This window comes from Gavia stellata, chromosome 10, assembly GCF_030936135.1.
Source record: "Gavia stellata isolate bGavSte3 chromosome 10, bGavSte3.hap2, whole genome shotgun sequence".
In the NCBI taxonomy this organism is placed as follows: Eukaryota; Metazoa; Chordata; class Aves; order Gaviiformes; family Gaviidae; genus Gavia; species Gavia stellata.
In genome coordinates this window covers 19,742,962-19,762,171 of record NC_082603.1, presented here as the reverse complement: position 1 = coordinate 19,762,171, position 19,210 = coordinate 19,742,962, and the positions used below count along the sequence as shown (strand labels likewise).

The 19,210-nt window shown below is 44.5% G+C and overlaps 1 protein-coding gene across 1 annotated transcript in view; it reads right to left on the bottom strand.

Moving 5' to 3' along the window:
• The window catches only part of COL24A1 (collagen type XXIV alpha 1 chain), a 173,356-nt gene that overhangs the window by 143,147 nt on the left and 10,999 nt on the right, over positions 1 to 19,210 (bottom strand). Inside the window, exons 3-6 of the mRNA XM_059822180.1 lie at positions 18,912 to 19,033; positions 13,595 to 13,655; positions 12,443 to 13,237; positions 5,882 to 5,943 (exon numbers count right to left, since the gene is read on the bottom strand). Of these exons, the coding sequence (XP_059678163.1) occupies positions 5,882 to 5,943; positions 12,443 to 13,237; positions 13,595 to 13,655; positions 18,912 to 19,033 (1,040 nt within the window). The remainder of the gene's footprint in view (positions 1 to 5,881; positions 5,944 to 12,442; positions 13,238 to 13,594; positions 13,656 to 18,911; positions 19,034 to 19,210) is intronic.

Genomic DNA, 19,210 nt, shown 5'->3' with positions numbered 1-19,210 from the left:
CCCATGGGATCAACCTCGATTATATGTATCTGTGCCAACACTAGTCAGACTAAAAGAAAACAAAGATCTTTCCAAGGGGAGATGCAACAGAGCGTGCTGCTGCTGCCGCCTCCTCCTCTCCCTCCACACAGTTTACTTGTTAGGGCCAGAGATGAGGTGAACTCTGCAGAAGTGGTGAGGAGCAAGGAAAGAAGAGAAATTTCAGGACCCAAGGGGCAGCGCTCCCATCTTCTGCCTCATCTGTCCTCCCAGCAAATGCAAGGCTGCAGCTACCCCGAAAAGATACTGAATTAAGAGTGCACTCCACAGCAGGAGATAGCAGTGGACATTAAGACAACAGAGAAACCAGCTGTCCTGCTGATTTACATCCTATAGATTTGGCTTTGACATATATAAGTCTGGACAGAAGATCTTCCTACAGGGTGGAATAGGCAGTGGTGTTTTCACTGTTGGATTCTCTAGTGTCTTATGTGAACTTTGTGCTTCAGCCCTTTCCTTAGCCTGGACCTTATAGAATCTCCATATTTTACCTGGCTAAATATCTTCACCTAAGGGGTAGAAATGCAATTATCTAGTCTCCTGATAAACTGAAATCATATCTGACCTGGGGTAAGAAATCAAATCCACTTTCCTCCTAAAGGGTAAAATCAATGGTCAAAGATGACCGAATTAATTTGGTATGACCTAAATCAGATTTTGGCATGTTGGAGTTGATGGGCATAAATACCTTCTTCCTTCAGAATGAATATAAAGACACTGTTAGATCCCTTATGATGCAGCTGAAACAGAAACACTACAAAGGCTTGAACAGGAGCTAAACCACACAACCCCAGCAGTCTTCTTGTAGGTTCGCAAAACAAGACAGCACTTACGGCATTGACTGGTAAAACTGCTTGCCTGGGTGTTTGTGAAAGGTAACACAGAAATACTGCAGAGATTGAGACAAAACACAATCATGGAAATAAGAGACAAGAAGGTTGGGGGCTAAAAAGCCTTACATGAGAAAAGGCTGAAGGAGCTACATTTGCTTGGCCTAGAGATGGGAAGGTTTGGGGGAATCTAATTACAATTGTCCATTACCTGAATTGGGGTTATAGGGAAAACAGAGAAAAGCTGAGGAATAACAGACACAAGCTGCAACACAAGAAGTTCCAGCTCCATACAAAGAAAAGCATTCTCACCGCAGAAGTGGCTAAGTGCTGGACCAGGGGGGCAGAGAGATTGTGTAATCTCCATTCTTGGAGATTTTCAAAGCCCAACTGGACAAGACCCAACAACCTGAACTAACTTCAACATTGACCCTGATCTCAGCAGGAGGTACGACCAGATGACTTCAAGGTCCCTCTAACTGAAATTTTCTGATTTTCTGCACAAGGGGAAACTGAACATTGTAGTTTTCATAAACAGCATTGCACAGAAGCATACGATATCATCTTTTTTCCCCTAACTGGAACAACTGGCTGGACCTAAGTTTCAGTGAACTGCCATATTAAAAACGACTAGTAGTATCTAACAGTTGCACTGCTCTATTAAGCCTGACTGAGAAGAGACCAGCACTTTCCATAGCATTTAGCTGAGGGTACTTTTACTATGCACGTTGTGCTTATATTAAGTAAATAAAGTTATTAAGTGACATAACAAAAATTTGGAGTAACCAAGAAAAGTTAAGGATTCTCTGCTATATTAAAAGAAAAGAGCAACTGAAACAAATAGATGTTCACTCTTTTAGTGGGAAAAAAGTCTCCTTTCCCAGTCTTCCCCTTCTCTGTTTACTGAATGTATTCATAGCAAGATAGAATAGACAGATGTTGGCTTAGTTTCAGTGGTAAATTATGAGAAGAGCCTGAGATTTCCTTGAGAGTGGTTTATAAATTGGAACCAAAAGCATCAATCTGAATGCACTGTACATCTTGAAAATTAATTACACACCTTGTAGTGTTTCTAGTCATATTTGAGATTCACAGATGCGCCAAGATTATCCTGGCTGGTAGCCAGCGCAGACAGAGGTATGGAGAAAGCATATCTTTACAGAAAGTCATATGTACGCCAGTTTCTCAACATGTTTTGCCTCAGAGCAATTAATTTACTATGGCTGTATTTTTTTTTCTGTCAAACTGATAACGGAGGTCAGGTTATAGTAGAGCTTCGAAGCACAATGCATCTGCTAATGAGCCCCCACACTTTCCCAGGACCTGGTTGGTCTGCATGTAGTTATGGAGGAGAAAGCTGTACTTGTATTGCCCTTGTGAAAGCTAAGAAGAAACACAGGTTCTGAGATCTGGGCAATACAAAGGTCTTACGCATGCAAATAATACCCCAAGGCTGGACACGCCACTCCAGCACTTCTGTGCACTGGCTGGGCCAGCTGACTGCACCGAGGAGAATAGCCAATAATCTAACTTAAGGTTGTGCCTAAATATCACATCCTAACCTGAAATATTTGGCAAGTACTTGTATTTTAAAATATTTGTAATTATATATTTGTATTTAAAAATAACAATGCACATGATCTGTCCAAAGTACTATAAATTGAAGTGTAAAACAAAAAGCTTACACTGGCTTAAAACAGTCAATTTAAAAATGACATTCAAGCGTATCGCCACTGACTCTCAAATTTCAAGCAAAATTGTGAAGATTTTGGCAGTTCTGATTTAAAACAGCACATTGTTTAAAAGTTAATAAAAAAAGGAAAATCATTTGAGAGCATGATGAGAAATAAGACACATTTCTCCACATCCTGCAAACAGATTTCTGCGAACAATGACAGGTCTTGAGAAAGCTACGGGCATATAAATGCTATGTGAAAAATGACAGCAAAAGATTAAGTATCAACTAATTATTCCTTGCTGACTTGCTGCCTGTTAACCCACCGTCAAGCCAAAAGGCTGTTCCAAACTTTTCTGGCCAGGCATTTTGTTTCTGGTCCAACATGTATTTTTATTTTATTTTAAGGCTTTCAGAAGCTCTTGGCAGTACACAGGGTTTTGGGAGCAGGCAATCCTCTCAACTCTTCCTCCCAGCATGACAACCACTATTTTCTTTACCTATCAGTAGTCAGTTTTCTTTGTTTACCCATGTCTGCACAACATCTGTCTTCACTTGCTGTTCACTCAACCCATTAGTCCCCCAAACTGTAACAGCTCATCTTCTTGAAGGAAAAGTTGTTTTGGACTTTTAGCGACAAGTGCGTTCCATCCACCTTCTAGGAGGACTTGAAAAATTCACAACCTTACTGCATCATGAGGAGAGGGAAAAACCTAACATGGGCTTTGGCAAAAAATCTTCTGACCCTCTTGTGGCACAAAAAAAATCCCAAAAAGGAATTGGGGAGGGATGAGAGGATTTGGCTATCTGATCGTTCCACACCCCTATTCTGTTCAGTCTCTCTTGTTCATTTTCCACATTCCTCCATACTCATGACTACTCTGAAGGCAGGATATTTGGGGTGCTCTCTCCATTTCAGCAATCCTAGTACACACGTTACTCACTTTCCCTTTGCCAGTATGGGTCAGGGAAAGACAAGACTCATTTTCATCACTCAGCTCCACTAGAACTGAAAGTAATTGCTCATCAGGCTGCCCATTTCCTAGGTGATGTTGCATCTGCAATTGGGTAAATTAAGACACCTGGCTGCAACCAGTGCTCTCCCGGACACCAGGCTGAGTGACTGGCATAGGAAAGCCAACCAGATACGTTGATTCTATATGTCCTTGAGCCACACCCAAAGTACTATTCCCAAAGGCTGAGGGTGTATCTTTACATGTATTTCACCAAACACAATTTATAGCAGCCTACCAAAATGAAGAAGGCATAACTTCTCAGGTAAAGCATGCAGAGGCTGTCCCATCAGCTCAGGAGAGAAGGAATGCTAATTACTCTAGCTAGCATCTTCATATTTGGCAGACTGCTTTTTTTTTTTTTTTCAAAATACAACTGCCAATAAAGTTTTAATAACAACTTAAATGTTAACATATTCCTAATGGGCAGACAACCCTGTTCCTGGACAAACTCTAAGTACGGCAAATGGAGTAGTTAGCTAGCTCTACAGGTTATATACTGAGACTGAAGGATACACTTGAGCTGTTCTTTTTTTGAGGAGGTTTCCTCAGTCTGCTGTTCTCTGAACTGCTTTTTACAACCTTGTTTACACACTGTGCAAATAAGTGCACGAGGGACCAAATTCACCCATGAGCAGAAAATTGCATCAAGGTTCAATGCGTCATTTTGATCCCAAGCAAGCACTTGAAAATGAAGTCATGTATGGCATCTGTGCACAGTGGGTGGAGGGGAGTTTCCATTCAGTAAGGTTTCCCATATAGCTATCTAGAAATGCTGTTAAGTAATAAAAAAAAGAGTAAGAAAGCTCCTTCATCTGCTGGTGACAAAATAAAAAATAATCAGACGTAAGCATGTCAAGACTGGAGGCTTTACCCTATTTCTGCAAAGCTCTGTGCGTGGAGGTACTCTCAGCCAAGAGGCAAATAAGCCTCAGACTGCACCCACTCTCCCATGCCGCTGCCATCCCCCAGTCCTGCAGCCTTCACAGTCCTCACCTGAAGTTCCATTAGAAAAGCAATTCTCAGGCTGAGGCACATGAGAAGTGAAATTGTTTATTTCTTTGCAGAGGAGGAGTGTGGGCTGGAGGGATGAAGGCAACACAAACCATCACTGCACAGCTGTCTCTGGCATCCCTCACCTGCTCCCCCTACACCGGGAAAGTGCAAACTGCCTCCCTGAAACAGCCTCTTCCCTTTCCATCCCCTCAGGCTTGGAGCAGGGCAGGCCACACACATCTATGGGTGCTGCCCCTCCTCTGATGAGAACTTGGCTCAACTATCAGAAAAATCTGGGAAAATCCCATCATCGCAAAAGCATATGTCCCCCATTGAGCTCGGTGTGAAAACTCGACAACCAGTCTTACCAGGCAAACAATGAGCAACTAATGGAAGGTAAAATTGCAAAGAGAACAGGGGAGAGGGGGAACGCAACTGAAGAAGAAAGCAAGCTTTGCCAGTCGCAGGGAATGATGAGAAGGAAAAAGGCATTGGTGAGAATAATGGTGGGAGGCTGCTGAGATATCCCATAGGGTTCTAGCAGAATGTTACCAGGAATGACTCTTGTCCTAACCATGCAACCCAGCTGTTTGTATTCAGCTGAGTATTTGCAGTTAACACACCTACCAGCCAAGGATGACCTATTTCTTGCTTCACCTGTAGGGTGAAGGAACACGGCAGAGAAGTGAAGCTGCTACTCACCTGGCAGAGAAGAAATGACTAAATGGCACATTACCTCCACCACTTCAGGGCACTAATATTCCCACAGCGGTCTCCAGTGTAAGCTGCACATCTGGTGCAGTTATAACAGCTGGCAGGTTAAAAAAGAAACTAAAAACAAAACAACCCTATTTCCTCACTAACATCTGCATCTGAATGCAAAACCAAATGAATACACAATTTCACTTTTTGCTTTAATGATGCCAGCCTAGACTGAGCCTTTATTATACACAGTGGTTTGCTTGCACAGCCCTAAGTGCAAAGGTAACTCAGTCATAGCTTGCCACCCCCAAAGACACCCACTTGCAGTGAAGACACAATCAAAGCCTTTTCACTGTACAAGGCTTCTCTTTTATGAAGAGCTTGCTTAAATATGTAAGCAATTTCATAGACAGAAAATCTGAGTAATTTTCAAAAGGTCATCTTTTCCAAACTGGTTGCTTTAAACTTTTGCTTTCACTATGCTGTAGCTGGTATTTTCTTTAAGTCACCATTAAGGAACTGAACCTAAGGTCACTAGTAACAATAGCCATTTACTCTTTTCATCTAGTAACAGATTATACAAATGTCCTGTTATAAAAAAAAAAAAAAACCACAAACATTCTCACCTTGTTTGGGTACTTGTGCAACACCCACAGCTATACATATTGCAATAAAAAGGAGAGTTTTCCTACAAGGTAAAGAAAGAAAAGAACATGTGAGAAAACATCTACAGCTTCAGAGCTCCAAGGAATTAGAAGCTTGATTCAACATCCAAAGTCAATGGCAGGATACCATTGACTTCAGTAAGTCCTGGATCAAAGCCATCACATTGTACAACTTTCCACTGACGCTGAGAGGCATTTTACACAAAGATCAGGGATTATGTATACCCTCATATATAGTACATATACTTTATTAATATAAGCCAGTGTAAAATAACAGCATCTGGTTTATATTTTCTTGCAGCAGCCTCCAAATACGAATGCTGCTATTTAGTGAATTTCTTCCTGGAAAGAAAAAAAAGAAGGTTACTGTAAAGAAACCATAAAATAAATGACAAGTTAATGCCTGCAGAGATCATTAGATATTTTTGACCTGCTGTCAGTCTTGTCACTATATCACATCATTTTACCATAAATGAAAATGTTGTGTCACACTTTTGTTCCTGTATTACAAAATTATGTCACGTTATAAACAGACACGCTCTTCACAAAGTAAAAAAATCCCATCATATTTTGACTTAAAACTTCATGCTCAGGTAGAAGAGTGCAATACTGATAGGTATCATAGGCTCACTGATTGTAATGAACATATATAAGGTTGATATAGATTATGTGCTCAAAATTTGCCTTAAATGAAAAGTGTTGGAAGTTGGGGAAAGAATACATTTTTACCATGGTTAAAAAACAGACTGTATGCTGTTTGTTACTCAATTATCATATTAGCTAGACTAGCATCTAATCACACTCTTTTCAGTGACTGAATCTTTTAATAAATGAGAAATATATATTCTGTTAACATTGGACATCCAGGCAGAGAAACAGATGTAGGTAACAATAACCTGTATCTATTTAGCTCTAAGAATAAATATTTCTAAAATATCAGAAATAAAGTTCTGATACTAACTGCTCAGCTCACGCTCAAGACTCAGCTCAACCCAGCTCATTAACATATGCAACGCCATTGATTTTTTCATAATATTAAATGGTAGATTGACTAAAAGCATTTGCTGGACTATGCCAGAGAGCACTTGAGTATCTGGAACAGTATTTGAAAGTAACACAGTTGCAACTAAACACCTGTAACTTCATGTGATGTAACTTTGCCAGCTAATTAATTAGGTTTGCACAGCAAAAAAAGCACGGGAAGGAAACCCTACCACTTTATAGAGGAACATATGGTTCAAACAGCAATGACAGACAAGTTCCTTCCACTGAGTGTTTACTGCCAGGTTGCCTTCAGCTCAGAGGATAACATATGCATAAACTAAGTATTAGTAATGCTACAATGACAAGAAATAATACTATAATTTAAATATTTATATATATGTACATACACACACACATATATAGCAGTATTTAGTGAAAAAGCTTAATATCCCTTTCAAGGGTTTGCAATTCAAACATTCCAGAAACATCCAAGGGCATGAAAATCACAGAGCAAAAAATCTCGTTTTATCAATTTGCTCAGTGAAGCAAAGAAAAAAAAAAGAGTCAAAATTCATTGACCTAGCAGAGGACGGGTTTGATTACTCATTTGCCTTCCACTTAGGCAGTTCTACTGTGGGGTTTCACACCAGTTTTCAAACCAAGTCCCCCTTAGGGGAAAGGGCTACTTCAGTTGGTGCCACTGCTTCTTGCAGACCCCCTCCCCAGCCCAGTCCAACCCAAGCAGCAGGTAGTTCTCAACCGCCTCCTCCCCAAGCCCAGCCCTTGGTAGACACTGGGCAACCAAAGCCCACCGGCTGAGCCTTCCCCCAATTCCTGTTCTGAGGAACAACACCCATGACAAATGCTGGGAGGAGAAAGGAAGCATTATAGACCCAAACAATTCCCATTTGTTACAGGTGTGTTGGTTCAAACAATAATTAAAAAAGCACACTATCCACCACCAAGCACTCTCTAGCTGCAAACCTCTCTGCTGTCCTTTCCTTTTCTACCTAATCAGCAGCCTGGACTGTATTCACAAATTGCCACACTGATTTTCAGGCAAAGCACTTTTTTAAACAGGATTTCAAATTACAAGGGAAGAGAAGCCTTATAAAATTAGACTAAACACATTTTTCCTGCTATGATATATCTTAAAGAGTCTCCTACAGCATTCTTCAAAACATCTGCTCAAAGTTTTCAAAGCAAATAAGTGGACTGGATCTTGGACAAAATTAGGTCCATTGGTTATACACCTACATGTGGATTTGCATATTGTGAGAAAAGTGTTGGCAACAAGAACAAATGAATAATTTAAGGAACAGTAACGCATGATAATGGTAATATTTTGTCATTGGTATTGCCAGTGTGAAACTGTAGCTACATCATGTTTTTTAGAAGAAAATGTACAGATTGTGCAGGATATTAAAAAATATGTATCATTGCTTCAGTTCTGATCACAGAAGGGGAGCGGGGTGGAAACTATGCCTTACAAATCCCAACATGCTTGTAAGGGCATGTTTTTTAATTAACTACTGCAGTCCCTAACTATTTCTTTCTTCAGGCTTTCTCCTGCTACAGCCATGAAACATCTTCTGGAGCAGTTCTGCCACTCCTGCAAAAGACCTAATATTGACTGTTGTCCAAACATCGGGTCAGCTACGAAACACTTACTTTGGTGCTGGTTTTTTTTTTTCAGCTCTGAAGACCAAAATTCAAATTCATAGTTTCTGTGTCACACAATGCATCATCTTTTCATCTAATGAGAAGCTCAGTGACAGGAGATAGCTGTGTTAGGAAGAAAGTCCATGCATTGCACTGTATCAGCTAAAACTGGGACAACTCTTTATTTGTTTATTTATTTTACTTTCATGGCCGCAAAATGGATTTGCAATTAAAAATAGCGTAAGACATTTTAGTTAACTCCAAAGTCAGGATGCTCAAAGGACCCCAGAGCCCAAAATACAAAGATGACTCCTCTTAACATTACAACAGCCTCTGCCACAACGTCAGCCAGGGACAAGCTGTGTGTCAGGTATCTGCCTCTGTCACCTCCCAGCAAATATTGTAGGAAGGCAAGAAATTCCAAAATGCTCCCAGGGCTGTAAATTACACAGATGTAACTGGATATAGAGAAACATTTAGTGAGAGGTAAAGACAAATGCCTGGCTTACCCAGTGTTCTCCAGCTAATGTCAAGAACAGATGAGCGATCAGCTAAGAGAAAAAACAGAGACTAGAGACAAACATAGGGCTGGAGGTCCTCTAACGTGTGGGAAAAGTTAGTCTGCCTTCTACCTTTTTTCACAGCAAGTAAAACTTTTCGTATATGAAGCCATGTGCAACCTAAAGTGAAGTACAAGGGAGCACTCCATGGCAGAAGATGGAAAAATGAAATTCTGTCTTCCTCAGAGTATCCATTTGTGCAACCCCTCCCTTCTCGGTCAAGATCACTACTCTTTGCGTTTGCAGCTTTTAAGCTGTAGAGCAGCCACTTCTCAGCCTCCATTCTCACACCAGCACTGCCACTAAGCCACCAGGCTCCCTGCTGTGTAATGCATACATGGCTTGATCCATCGTCTGCCATAGCAGCAAGGAACAAAGCAAACAGCACGCAGAAACCCTGGACCGCGTGCCTTAGCTGAGCCCATAGCTCTTGGGGAGACTTGCCCTGTTGGGACACAACAATAGAAAAATGCAAAAGCATGTAGCAGGGAAGACTCCAGCTGACTCGAAATGCTGGCTATTTTTCCCCATTTAACATCATACACGAAGCTGTTCCAATACACCTCAGCTATGTCCTGTCCTAGAATCTAGGTATCTCTTGACCTTCCTCCCCTCCTCCTACCTTTCCATCCTCTCTCCTATTTTACATGCAAGCACAAGCTGAGGGCAACTATATAACTGTTCAGAGGAAGGCACTATCAAATGTGGTTAAGCCATTCCACCACTTAAAATAGAGCTTATCTTTCTGATAATCTTTGACATCTTGTGGCTGTTTGCCTTTTCCTATAAGTGGGCAGTGACTATCCATGTTTATTGTTTTCCATTACGGGTGATGGATGGATGACAAAACTGATAAATTTCAAAGCAAGTTGTGGCAAGCAACGATGAGAAATTCCACCCTCTGAAGACTGTTCAGCAGCATACAGAGCTTGGGTTTGGTCAGTGCACAGCACTGTCCTTTTCACTGCAGGCTAGTTTCCTAAACCTCAAGTTTAAAGGAAGAAATACCACCAGCTGGCTGCTAGAGAAGGCAGGAAAACCTGTTCCTAGTGTAACTGGCACAGATGCATTCAACCCTGCACTCATCAGTGATGATGGTTTAAATACCAGCACCTGCCCTGCATGCATGGCTTTGTTGGATCTCCTCCGAGGAGAGGAGAATGTCCCAGTTTGTGTCCATAAAGCCTGAGGAGGGCTTTAGGAAAGGTGATAGCACCTTGTGAACAGAGATGCTCTGGGCCTCTCAAAGACCCCAAGCTGTTAAAAACCTTGTCTTTCATGATCTGAGAAGAAAGATATGTTCCTTTGCTGCTATAATGAGATTAGCCAGCAGGTTCAGTGCTGCTTCCCAAGTTTTAGGAGACCTACTATCAAATCAACACAGACACAACAGCCTCCAAAACCTCTCCCTGGTGACAGCCACATGCCCTTTGGGCATGGATGCCACTGGGCACCTGACCAGCAAGGGGGAAGCTCCTGAATCCTTTGCAGCAAGTTCACAATTGGAAAGAAGGGGAAAAGGCAGAGGATCAAAAGAGGCCACTGCTCCTCAGAAGGAAAGAGCAATATATAAAGGAGTCCTACAACAGTGCTGCAATTCAGAGAAAAGAAACTCCCTGCCTGGTGGCCCAGCCACTCTCCAGGCAGCGTTTGCCTTAAGATGAAAAACTACCACGTCCAGAAGAACAGTCAACTCTGTTCGTGTTTCTAAAAGGAGAAAAATTAATGGAAAAGATGTGATTTTTAGAACCATTTTACGAGTACATACCTGATTTCTTACACTAGTTCTCTTGTCTAGATAGCATACACTAAGTGTTGTCCTCTGTATTAAGGCAAAAGCATACAGCTCAAATTCCCACTCCTGTGAAATATGCTCTTCTTTCAGGGTTTGTCTCTGCACATTTTGTAGATTGCTCTTCAACCATTCTACAACTCAGCGCTTGCAAGAGATGAGAATAACCCCAGGCTGTTCATGATTTAAAATTACATGTTCTATCAACAAATTTGGTGAGAGATTTAGGAGGCATGCAGCTGTAGGAGTTTTATTTATTTAACCTGCAGAGACACCCCTATACAAGTAGCAAGCCTGACCTAATGGCATTTGCACAAAAAGGTGGTCTAGGTTGCAAGGAGTTGACTAGTTTGATATATGCTAAGGAAGCCTGATCCTTTTGCGAAGAATTGTGGTTTCTTAATACAGGCAAGCAACCAGGTTGCTTTCTCTCTAGTCAAGTAAATTGAAGCATATGGATATATGGTCTGAAACTATCTCCGATTTTTAACTCGTGTACACTGCATCTCTGCTACTGTACTACTTTACTGTAATTCCATCTCTGTTTCTCTATCAGCAATATCCCTTTACAGATATCAAATAAACCCCTTTTTTAAATTGCACTCAGACGGTTCCTGAAGAAGTCCCACAGACACGGCCATTAAACATACAGATCTCCCGGGAAGGCCACCTTCAAGCAGCCACGTAACTGCTCATAAGCATTCAAGCATACCCAGATTATACACCAGGCACACTTGAGTGGCATAATCCTCACTACAACACAAGACAAATCCTTCTCTGTCCCTCTCGGAGCTCTCAGTAAACTTCATTTAAGCCACAGCCAGAATAAAATAAGCACTTTACAAAAGGAGACACATACTGGTAACCTCTATAATATCATTACAACTATCAAAAGTTCACAATCACCTTGCCCAGGCTGCTTGCAGGCAAACTATAGAGGATTGGGCAGCTCTACCTTTGCATCACAGATGATGATGCATTAGAAATACCTCAGCCTATTGCAGAAGCGTGTAAATACAGGGCACCTCATCTGGTCATCTCCGTTGTTGAGAGAGTAGCCTCAGCTCTTAAACATAAATTCCGCAGGTTTTGTTCGTTTGCTGTGTTTTAATAGCTAGGTACCAAAAGGGAGGGCGAGCAGCCGGGTTACTTGTGGGTGCAGAGGCGCGCCCTCCCCCAGGATCCCTGCCTCTCCCTTGGGGACGGGGGGTGCACCGGCTCTCAGGCCAGGCTGCCCCCGCTCCCCGGCGGCCACACAGCCGCCTAACCCTCCCCGGGCCGGGCTCCCCAGAGCCAGCCTGCCTGCCGGGGCGTGGGCTTGGGCAGGGGAAGGATGACACGGGGGTGCTGGACGGGACCGGGACCATCCAGGAAAGCAAGAGGGAGAGCAAAGAGAAGGGAGAGCGCCTGGAAGGGCTAGGGGCGGGCGGAGGGGAGAGACGCGCAGGCGGGCTCCGTCCGGGGAGCCGGCACCCCGCAGCCCCCGCCGGTCCTCCGGGGACACCCGGGACCTCGCGGGGTTACGGCTGGTGCTCGGGGGGTGGGGGTGGGTGGACAGCGCACTGGGGGCGCCGTCCTCTGGCCCCGGGGCGGGAGCTGAGCCGCAGCCCGCATCCCCCGCCAGCCCCGCGGCAGAGCCCCCCGCCCCGCGGCGGGGTGGCGGTGCGGTGCGCCCCGTCGCCGCCGGCCGGGGGAGCGGGGCCCGCCGTCACGCCTCCCCGGCTCCCGCTTACGTTTGTGCCGCGGGAGAGATGCGTCCTCGCCTTCTCCTCTCGGCTCCCAAATGCATTTGTATGCATTTGCCCGGGCAGCGGAGATCCGAGGGAAAGCCGGAGCCGAGCGCCGCGCCGCCGTAGGGTCAGCTCCTGTCCATGAAACCCCGCCGGCCCCGAGGTCTCCGCCGAGCTCCGCGCAAGCCCGAGGGCGGCCCGCGTGCGGCCCGCGGGGGCGGGGTGTGTGGGGGGCGGGCGGGGAGGGGGGCGCCGGGTGGCGGGGGAGCCCCGCGGCTGCCCGCGGAGTCCGGCGGCGGAGCGGCGCTGCAGCCGCCTGCCCCGGCACCGGCGGTCCTCCCCGCCTGCCTCGGTGTTAAGTTTCAGCGCTGGCTGCCTGGCGATTACATCAGCAGACACGGCCCCCGGGGCGGGCCGGACCCCGGCCGCGCATGGTGCGCGCTGCCCCGCGCAGGTTCCCCCGGGCGCGGACCCGGGACGGCAGCCGGACCCGCCGGGCGCGCAGTGCCGAGCCGAGCGCCGTCCGCCCCAGCACCGGCGGGGCCGGGGAGGGAGAGCGGCGCGGCGGCCCCAGGTGCGCCCGGTCCGGCTGGCAGCGCCCCGGGCAGCGGGAGGGACGCGGAAGATGCAGACAGGTGATGCCGTTTAGTGCGTCCGAAGGGCGAGGAGCGCCTTCGGTTCCCGCCGGGCTTCAGCGGGGAGGGCTGGGCAGGGAGCTGCACGTTAAATTAAAATGTGGGGACGCAGGAGGGGGGAAGGGAGGTAGAGCTGGGTGTGCATCTCGAGTACAAACTGGAGCGGGCTCCAGCAACCCTCCCTCTGGAAAATGTTTGAAGAGCCGATGTAATTTGGTGGCATTACAATGCCAAAAGAAACATGACACCCTTCACTGCCTTCTTCCTAAAGAGACAAAGGTCTTTTTAGCTTTAACGTCCAGTTTTCTTACCTTGTCCCAGTAACACGGTCTGTTACAACTTTATCCCGTAAGACATCTTTACGCAAACTGTCTCTCAAAACAAACGAGGTGGAGTTAAACAATACCAGAAATTGCAATACACACTGTGCAGCAAACCCGTGGTCAAATCCTGCAGCCTTACTTAGGCAAAACTCCCATTGACCTAAGCAGAAATTTGACGTGAGTTAGGATTATGCTATTTGGCTCTTGCTGGGCGTTACAAGCACGAAGATTGCACATCAGACCTGCAGCAAAGACCTTCAAGTTGCAGGTCAGGTGGAGAAAGGTGACATGAAATAAAACCAAGCATATTACCAAACAGCAGAAAACAAGAGAAATGATAAGGCACAAGGAAAGGTTGTACAAGACAAGGAGTTTATATTGTTATCGCTGAGGATGCTCTACTCAGGTGAAAAGGCATTTTCTGGGTGACCCAGGTAGCTAGGAACAGGCAGAAAAATGGGGGGGATTGTGAGGCAGCCAAGGGCAAACCTAGAACAGTGAATTTTCTTTGGGATAATAGAAACCAAAGTTACAGGGGAAAAAAATATTCTCAGGCAACACACCTGAGTGTTTTAGTGTTTAATTTCACACTCAAATTAATTTTCAATACCTTGAATCATCCAGAATCTGTATAGTCTCACTGGCAACCGGGGGATTTCCTATTTTCTGCACTTTTTGAAAGCTGAAGGTAAAAGCTGACAAGATTTTGTCTCCCTGTCTATGTACCTTGCATTAACAAAGCGACAGCAGAACGTGAAAATTTATTTGTTCACCGAAGAGAACATAATGCCTGCCCAGGGAGGCATTGGACACTGCTGCAATAAAGTCTTTGTCAGCATTTCTGTTTTAAACCACACTTGAATGGCTTCCAACAACTGCAGTGTTATATTTCATTTAGGTTTTGTTTATTAACATTAAGATGAACTAAAATGTGTACATTATAGATTGGGTTTGGAATGGTTTGGTGCCATTCCACGAAATCTGTCAATCACTTAAATAAGATGTCTTGTATGCAGTAGACATATAGTTGATTTATTAACCCTTTAGCATTAGGTCTATCATGGAGAGAATTCTGCCCTGAGGGTGACCCTCGGTAAATCCTGCCCTCATTTCGGTGCACACCGACAAGTAGGAGCCATTCTGCAGGACATGGTGAGATGGGCTGGGGGCACTATGTGCTGACATCTCCCTTTCCAGCAGTGTTTGCACTGAAGAAGGCATGACTTGAGATTCTTGCCAGCTGCACATACAGGGTGTAAATAAAACTTTGCTGACCCTGATTATGCAGTGACTTAAACCAGTATAAAGTTTAAAAATAGCATTGGTTGTTCAGTGTTCTATATTCAAAACTACAAAATTGAGTTCACAAAGCAGGACACTTCACTGCCATTTGGTGCTTTGCTCTTTACGCCCTTGTTACAGCCCCTGCTGTGGTTTGAACCCTGCCTGCAGGCCATTTGGGCAGCATCCTTGGCTATTCTCCTGCAAGGAGACCAGGGGCTGCTCAGGCTGTGGGGAGGGCAAGCCAGGGGAAGGATTACCTGTGCCTTTCTCTTTCCCCACCACATGCAGCTCACACGTCTGAGCCGCGTGTCCACGAATGGGTTGGGAACATGCAGGGGATGCTCCTTGTTCCCTCCCCTGTGTCTTTCTGCCTGGCAGCTCTTGCACTTACTCTGCAGCTTAGTTGGTTTCCTTCGATATTAACACCCTCCAGAGCTGCTGAAGCTCCTAACAGAAGAAATGAGCACTGTCTAATGCAAACGAAGAAAGCAAATGAAAAAGCACAAGGAAAACAAATGACTTCCCTGATGTCAGACAGTGAGCACGTGGCACGGTCAGAAATAGTCCGGCAGTCCCCAACCTGTTCCCCATTGCCTTGTGTTTTAGATCAGCTCCAAATCTCTTCTAAGCTTCACGGCAGAAATCAGAATTAGTTTTATTCTTACACTTGCTTCTTCCAAGTGTTCTTACGGCCTAATAAGCAAAACCTACTATGTTTAAAGCTATCAGGTTACTTGTGTTTATTTCCAAAGCTATATATAGCCATCTGCATACTTACTCACACCAAAAGACATGGTCAAGATCCAAATGTGTTCGCACTCATTGCAACACAGTGATGCTGGAGTTTCATTTCCTATGGTAAATGTCCCAAGATCCCATTTTTCCATGTCTGCTATCTCCTGCTTGACCACAGCCTATCCCTTATTTCTCTTATCTCTCCAAGTAAACCCAGGGATTACTGAAATACAAAATGAGTTCTTTTGAGATATCACTTCTTGCCTTTCTGACATGATTGCAAGCTCTTCCTCTGTTTGTTTTCTCCTTTTCCAGCAGTTTTTTTCCTCCTTTCATGATCTGACCTGATCATCTGTCACTCCAGATTACAGCTGCTAAGTTCCAGCCACACTTTGGGGCACAAAACAGGAGCTACTCTTAAACAGCGTAAAGGAAAATGGCTCCTATCTGTGATTCTCCTTCCAGAAAATGTACAGGAGAGAGCAATGGTTAGTAGATTGCCAGAGCCTAAAAATAAATTAAAAAATGAATAAGAATTTGAAGGAAAATGTGTGAAGTGGGAATGTGAGGACCGATTGTTGGAGTTTGAGCCTTATCCCACTGCAGTCAGCAGGAGCTTTACCTTTGACATTAGTAGGAGCAGAACAAGACCCACACAAGTTTCCTGGTACAGTCCCAGAATTAGGAATTTTTGGCAGAAGATCCATGCTGCTGTTGAGTTCCCTTTGGAGAACTGATTTTTCCCTGCACACCACAATATATGGTGTTAGGCTACATACCAAAACTGTTGGAAACTAGTTCAGCAAAATATTTATTTAGAAATCTCTCTGTGGCAGCCAAAAAATTTTAACACATTGCTCCAGTTAAAGAAAGTTACCAAGCTATCACATATGATTAAGAAATACAAGAAATGGAAAGGATTACAGCACGTCTTTGACAACAACTGGCTAAAATTGAAGAATGGGGGACTCCAGGTCTGAAACCATTAGACATGTCTATTCTTTGTAGAAAGTGAAAGAAATTGTAATGACCAGCATCTCCCTTCTCTCTAATTATGCCTGTTGCCTTCGGATAGAAGGAATTAGTGAGAAGCAACATTCTCCAGTTTTGAGTACGTCAAAAATCTGGAAATGCCTTTAAAGAGCACAGCTGATGACTTTTTAGATTAATGCTATCCCTTCTAATCTTCTACTAGGAAACTAAAGAGATAATTAACATAAATTTACATTTTGAAGAATTCAGAGTAGAGAGGATTTTTCTGCCTTACAAGACCAGTACACAAAAACCTGTGAGGGGGAGGGGCTGAGAGAGGAAAGGAGAGTGCTGCGGGTACATGGGACTGAACTTCAGAGATCCTGGCACAGAGAGCAAAAAACCAGCATTATAGAGTCAGGACTGGCAAAAATGCCAAGCCACAAATGACCATATAGACCACTGAGATTCCTTAAGATGCTTAGTTAAAGCATAGAAGGGAATATATCCAGCCGGGAGCGAGAAACAGAAGAGAGCCTCAGTGAACCGCAAGACAGAGTAGAGGCTCCAGACCACAAGGCTCCAGCAGCTCCAACTGAGAAAGGTGTCTCAATGAAGCCAAGATACTTGCAATTGTTTACAAGACCAGGTATCATCCCTTTTAGAAAGGTGCTGCTACAGCAGAGACCCACCATAAGCAGAGTAAAAACTCTCGTGGAGGGAGCTGAAATGGGTGACTGAAGCAAAGCCTTCTGGAGGAGCAACCCCACACCCAGCAGCTGAAAAGGTCTGACGTCTTGTTCCAGGGATGGCACATCATGTGCCATACCAAGAATGCGGAGAAGCCTAGCCAAACACACAAGAAAATATTAAAGGAAGAGAGTAGCCTGAGAACCAGTTATTAGGAAAGTAATAAGTAAACGGAAAATACGAGAGCAAGAACGAGTGCAACGTGGGAACCATGGGAACGGCTCACCAAACGAGAAGACTCCAATTACCAAATAGGCCAAACTGCCAAGAGAGAAGCACAGTAAATTTCCATCTCAAAGAGGGGCTCTGGAACCTAAGAGCAACTGGTGAAAGAAAAAACAGAGAAGGAGTTAGGGAAAACCCAATGACTTTCATTTGTAGTTAATCTTTATCCCATCATTGGTGGAGTGCTTTGCCATCCAGGCAGGAAGTGGAGACACCCACTCTTACAGGCAGGAAGATGTATTTGACATGAGGTATTTTCTGGGATACTCATTGAACTGAAAATCCCCTTGTAGGTGAAGTCCATAAATATGACTGGGAGTCTGTATTCCTAGGACCAAATCACCACCTCTACCGATGTGTGCTGAGAGAGGGACAAAGAGAGGCCTCAGCAGGTGTGTTTAACCAGTGTTCCCCCACCGGAGTGGTGGGGGTGACCTCCTGCCACAGGCATTCAGCACCCTCAGCGGGGTCCCCCGCACCAGGGCTTCCCCAGCAGGTCTCCCCAAAGCCTCCTGCCCATGGCAGAGGCCCTCCCCAAATGGTCCTGGTTCTCTGTCATTGTATAAAACTTGCCCTGTCTCCATCAGCAAAAGGAAGCAAAAACCTATTTTTGCAAAAAATAAAAAGCTGTGGTTGTCCTATGTGAAAAAACACTAGTTCATAGCACCCAAGGACACTTACTTGACCTCCTCAGTAGCGCTCCGTAGCGCCCTTTCACATTGGAAAGATGACTCAAAAAAATGCTTAGAGACATCTTATAGGACATCTTTCTGCAGGATTTCCTGAAAACACTCTCTGTGAAAGAATAAAAATGGAGCCCATTTGGAGTGAAACCGTCCACACTCATGTGGCACTCAGCCCGCTAGCAAAATCTCATCAGCACTAAAAATTGCTCACACATCTGGAAGAACCAGCACAGTCATCTGAAGTATTTCATTCCCAAGCCACAGAGTGCTCTGCATTAGGCCAATTCTTTTTAAAGGCATTCCCTTTCTTTTCTTAACAACTATGGGAGATGCTTCATTCTGCGTTTCCTTAGTCCTAGAAAAGTCTTCCTTGCCCATCTCCACTTCCAGCCCTGGGGCCATGCAGGTTTTCACAGTGCTGCCCTGCAGCCAAAAAAATGTGTTCCTAGATATTCCTTCTGCAGTAACTAAAAATACAGTTCCGGCTTGCTTCAGCAAAATTAACTCCTGGCAACAGCAAGGAGGGTTCGCAGAAGCCTCAGTCTTCCACTTTCTCACCTGATGAGAGGTGAGCTACTGACGCTCAGTGGCAAACACCATGTTAAATCTCTGCCTTGGAGTAACAGGACTTGTTCTCACACTAAAAATCTTACCAGAATTTTCTCCCCAGTTATAGAAGCAGAAAATTCCACGAGACTCCAGTTTATGACCTTCAAAATGATGCAAAATACAGTTGTTTGAGGCAGCCACAAAAACTCCATTTTCCCTGCCCAAACTTTGGAAGAGTGCGAAATAATGTCATAACACTGTGAATACTTATGAACTTCATCTTTGGGAAGAAAAATTTAATCACAGAACCCATAAATAATCTGACCAGCTTCACACTGTTATCTCAACCATTAACAATAAACGATTGCTCTGATAAGTCAGAAAGTTTCCTCCAACCTCCCAC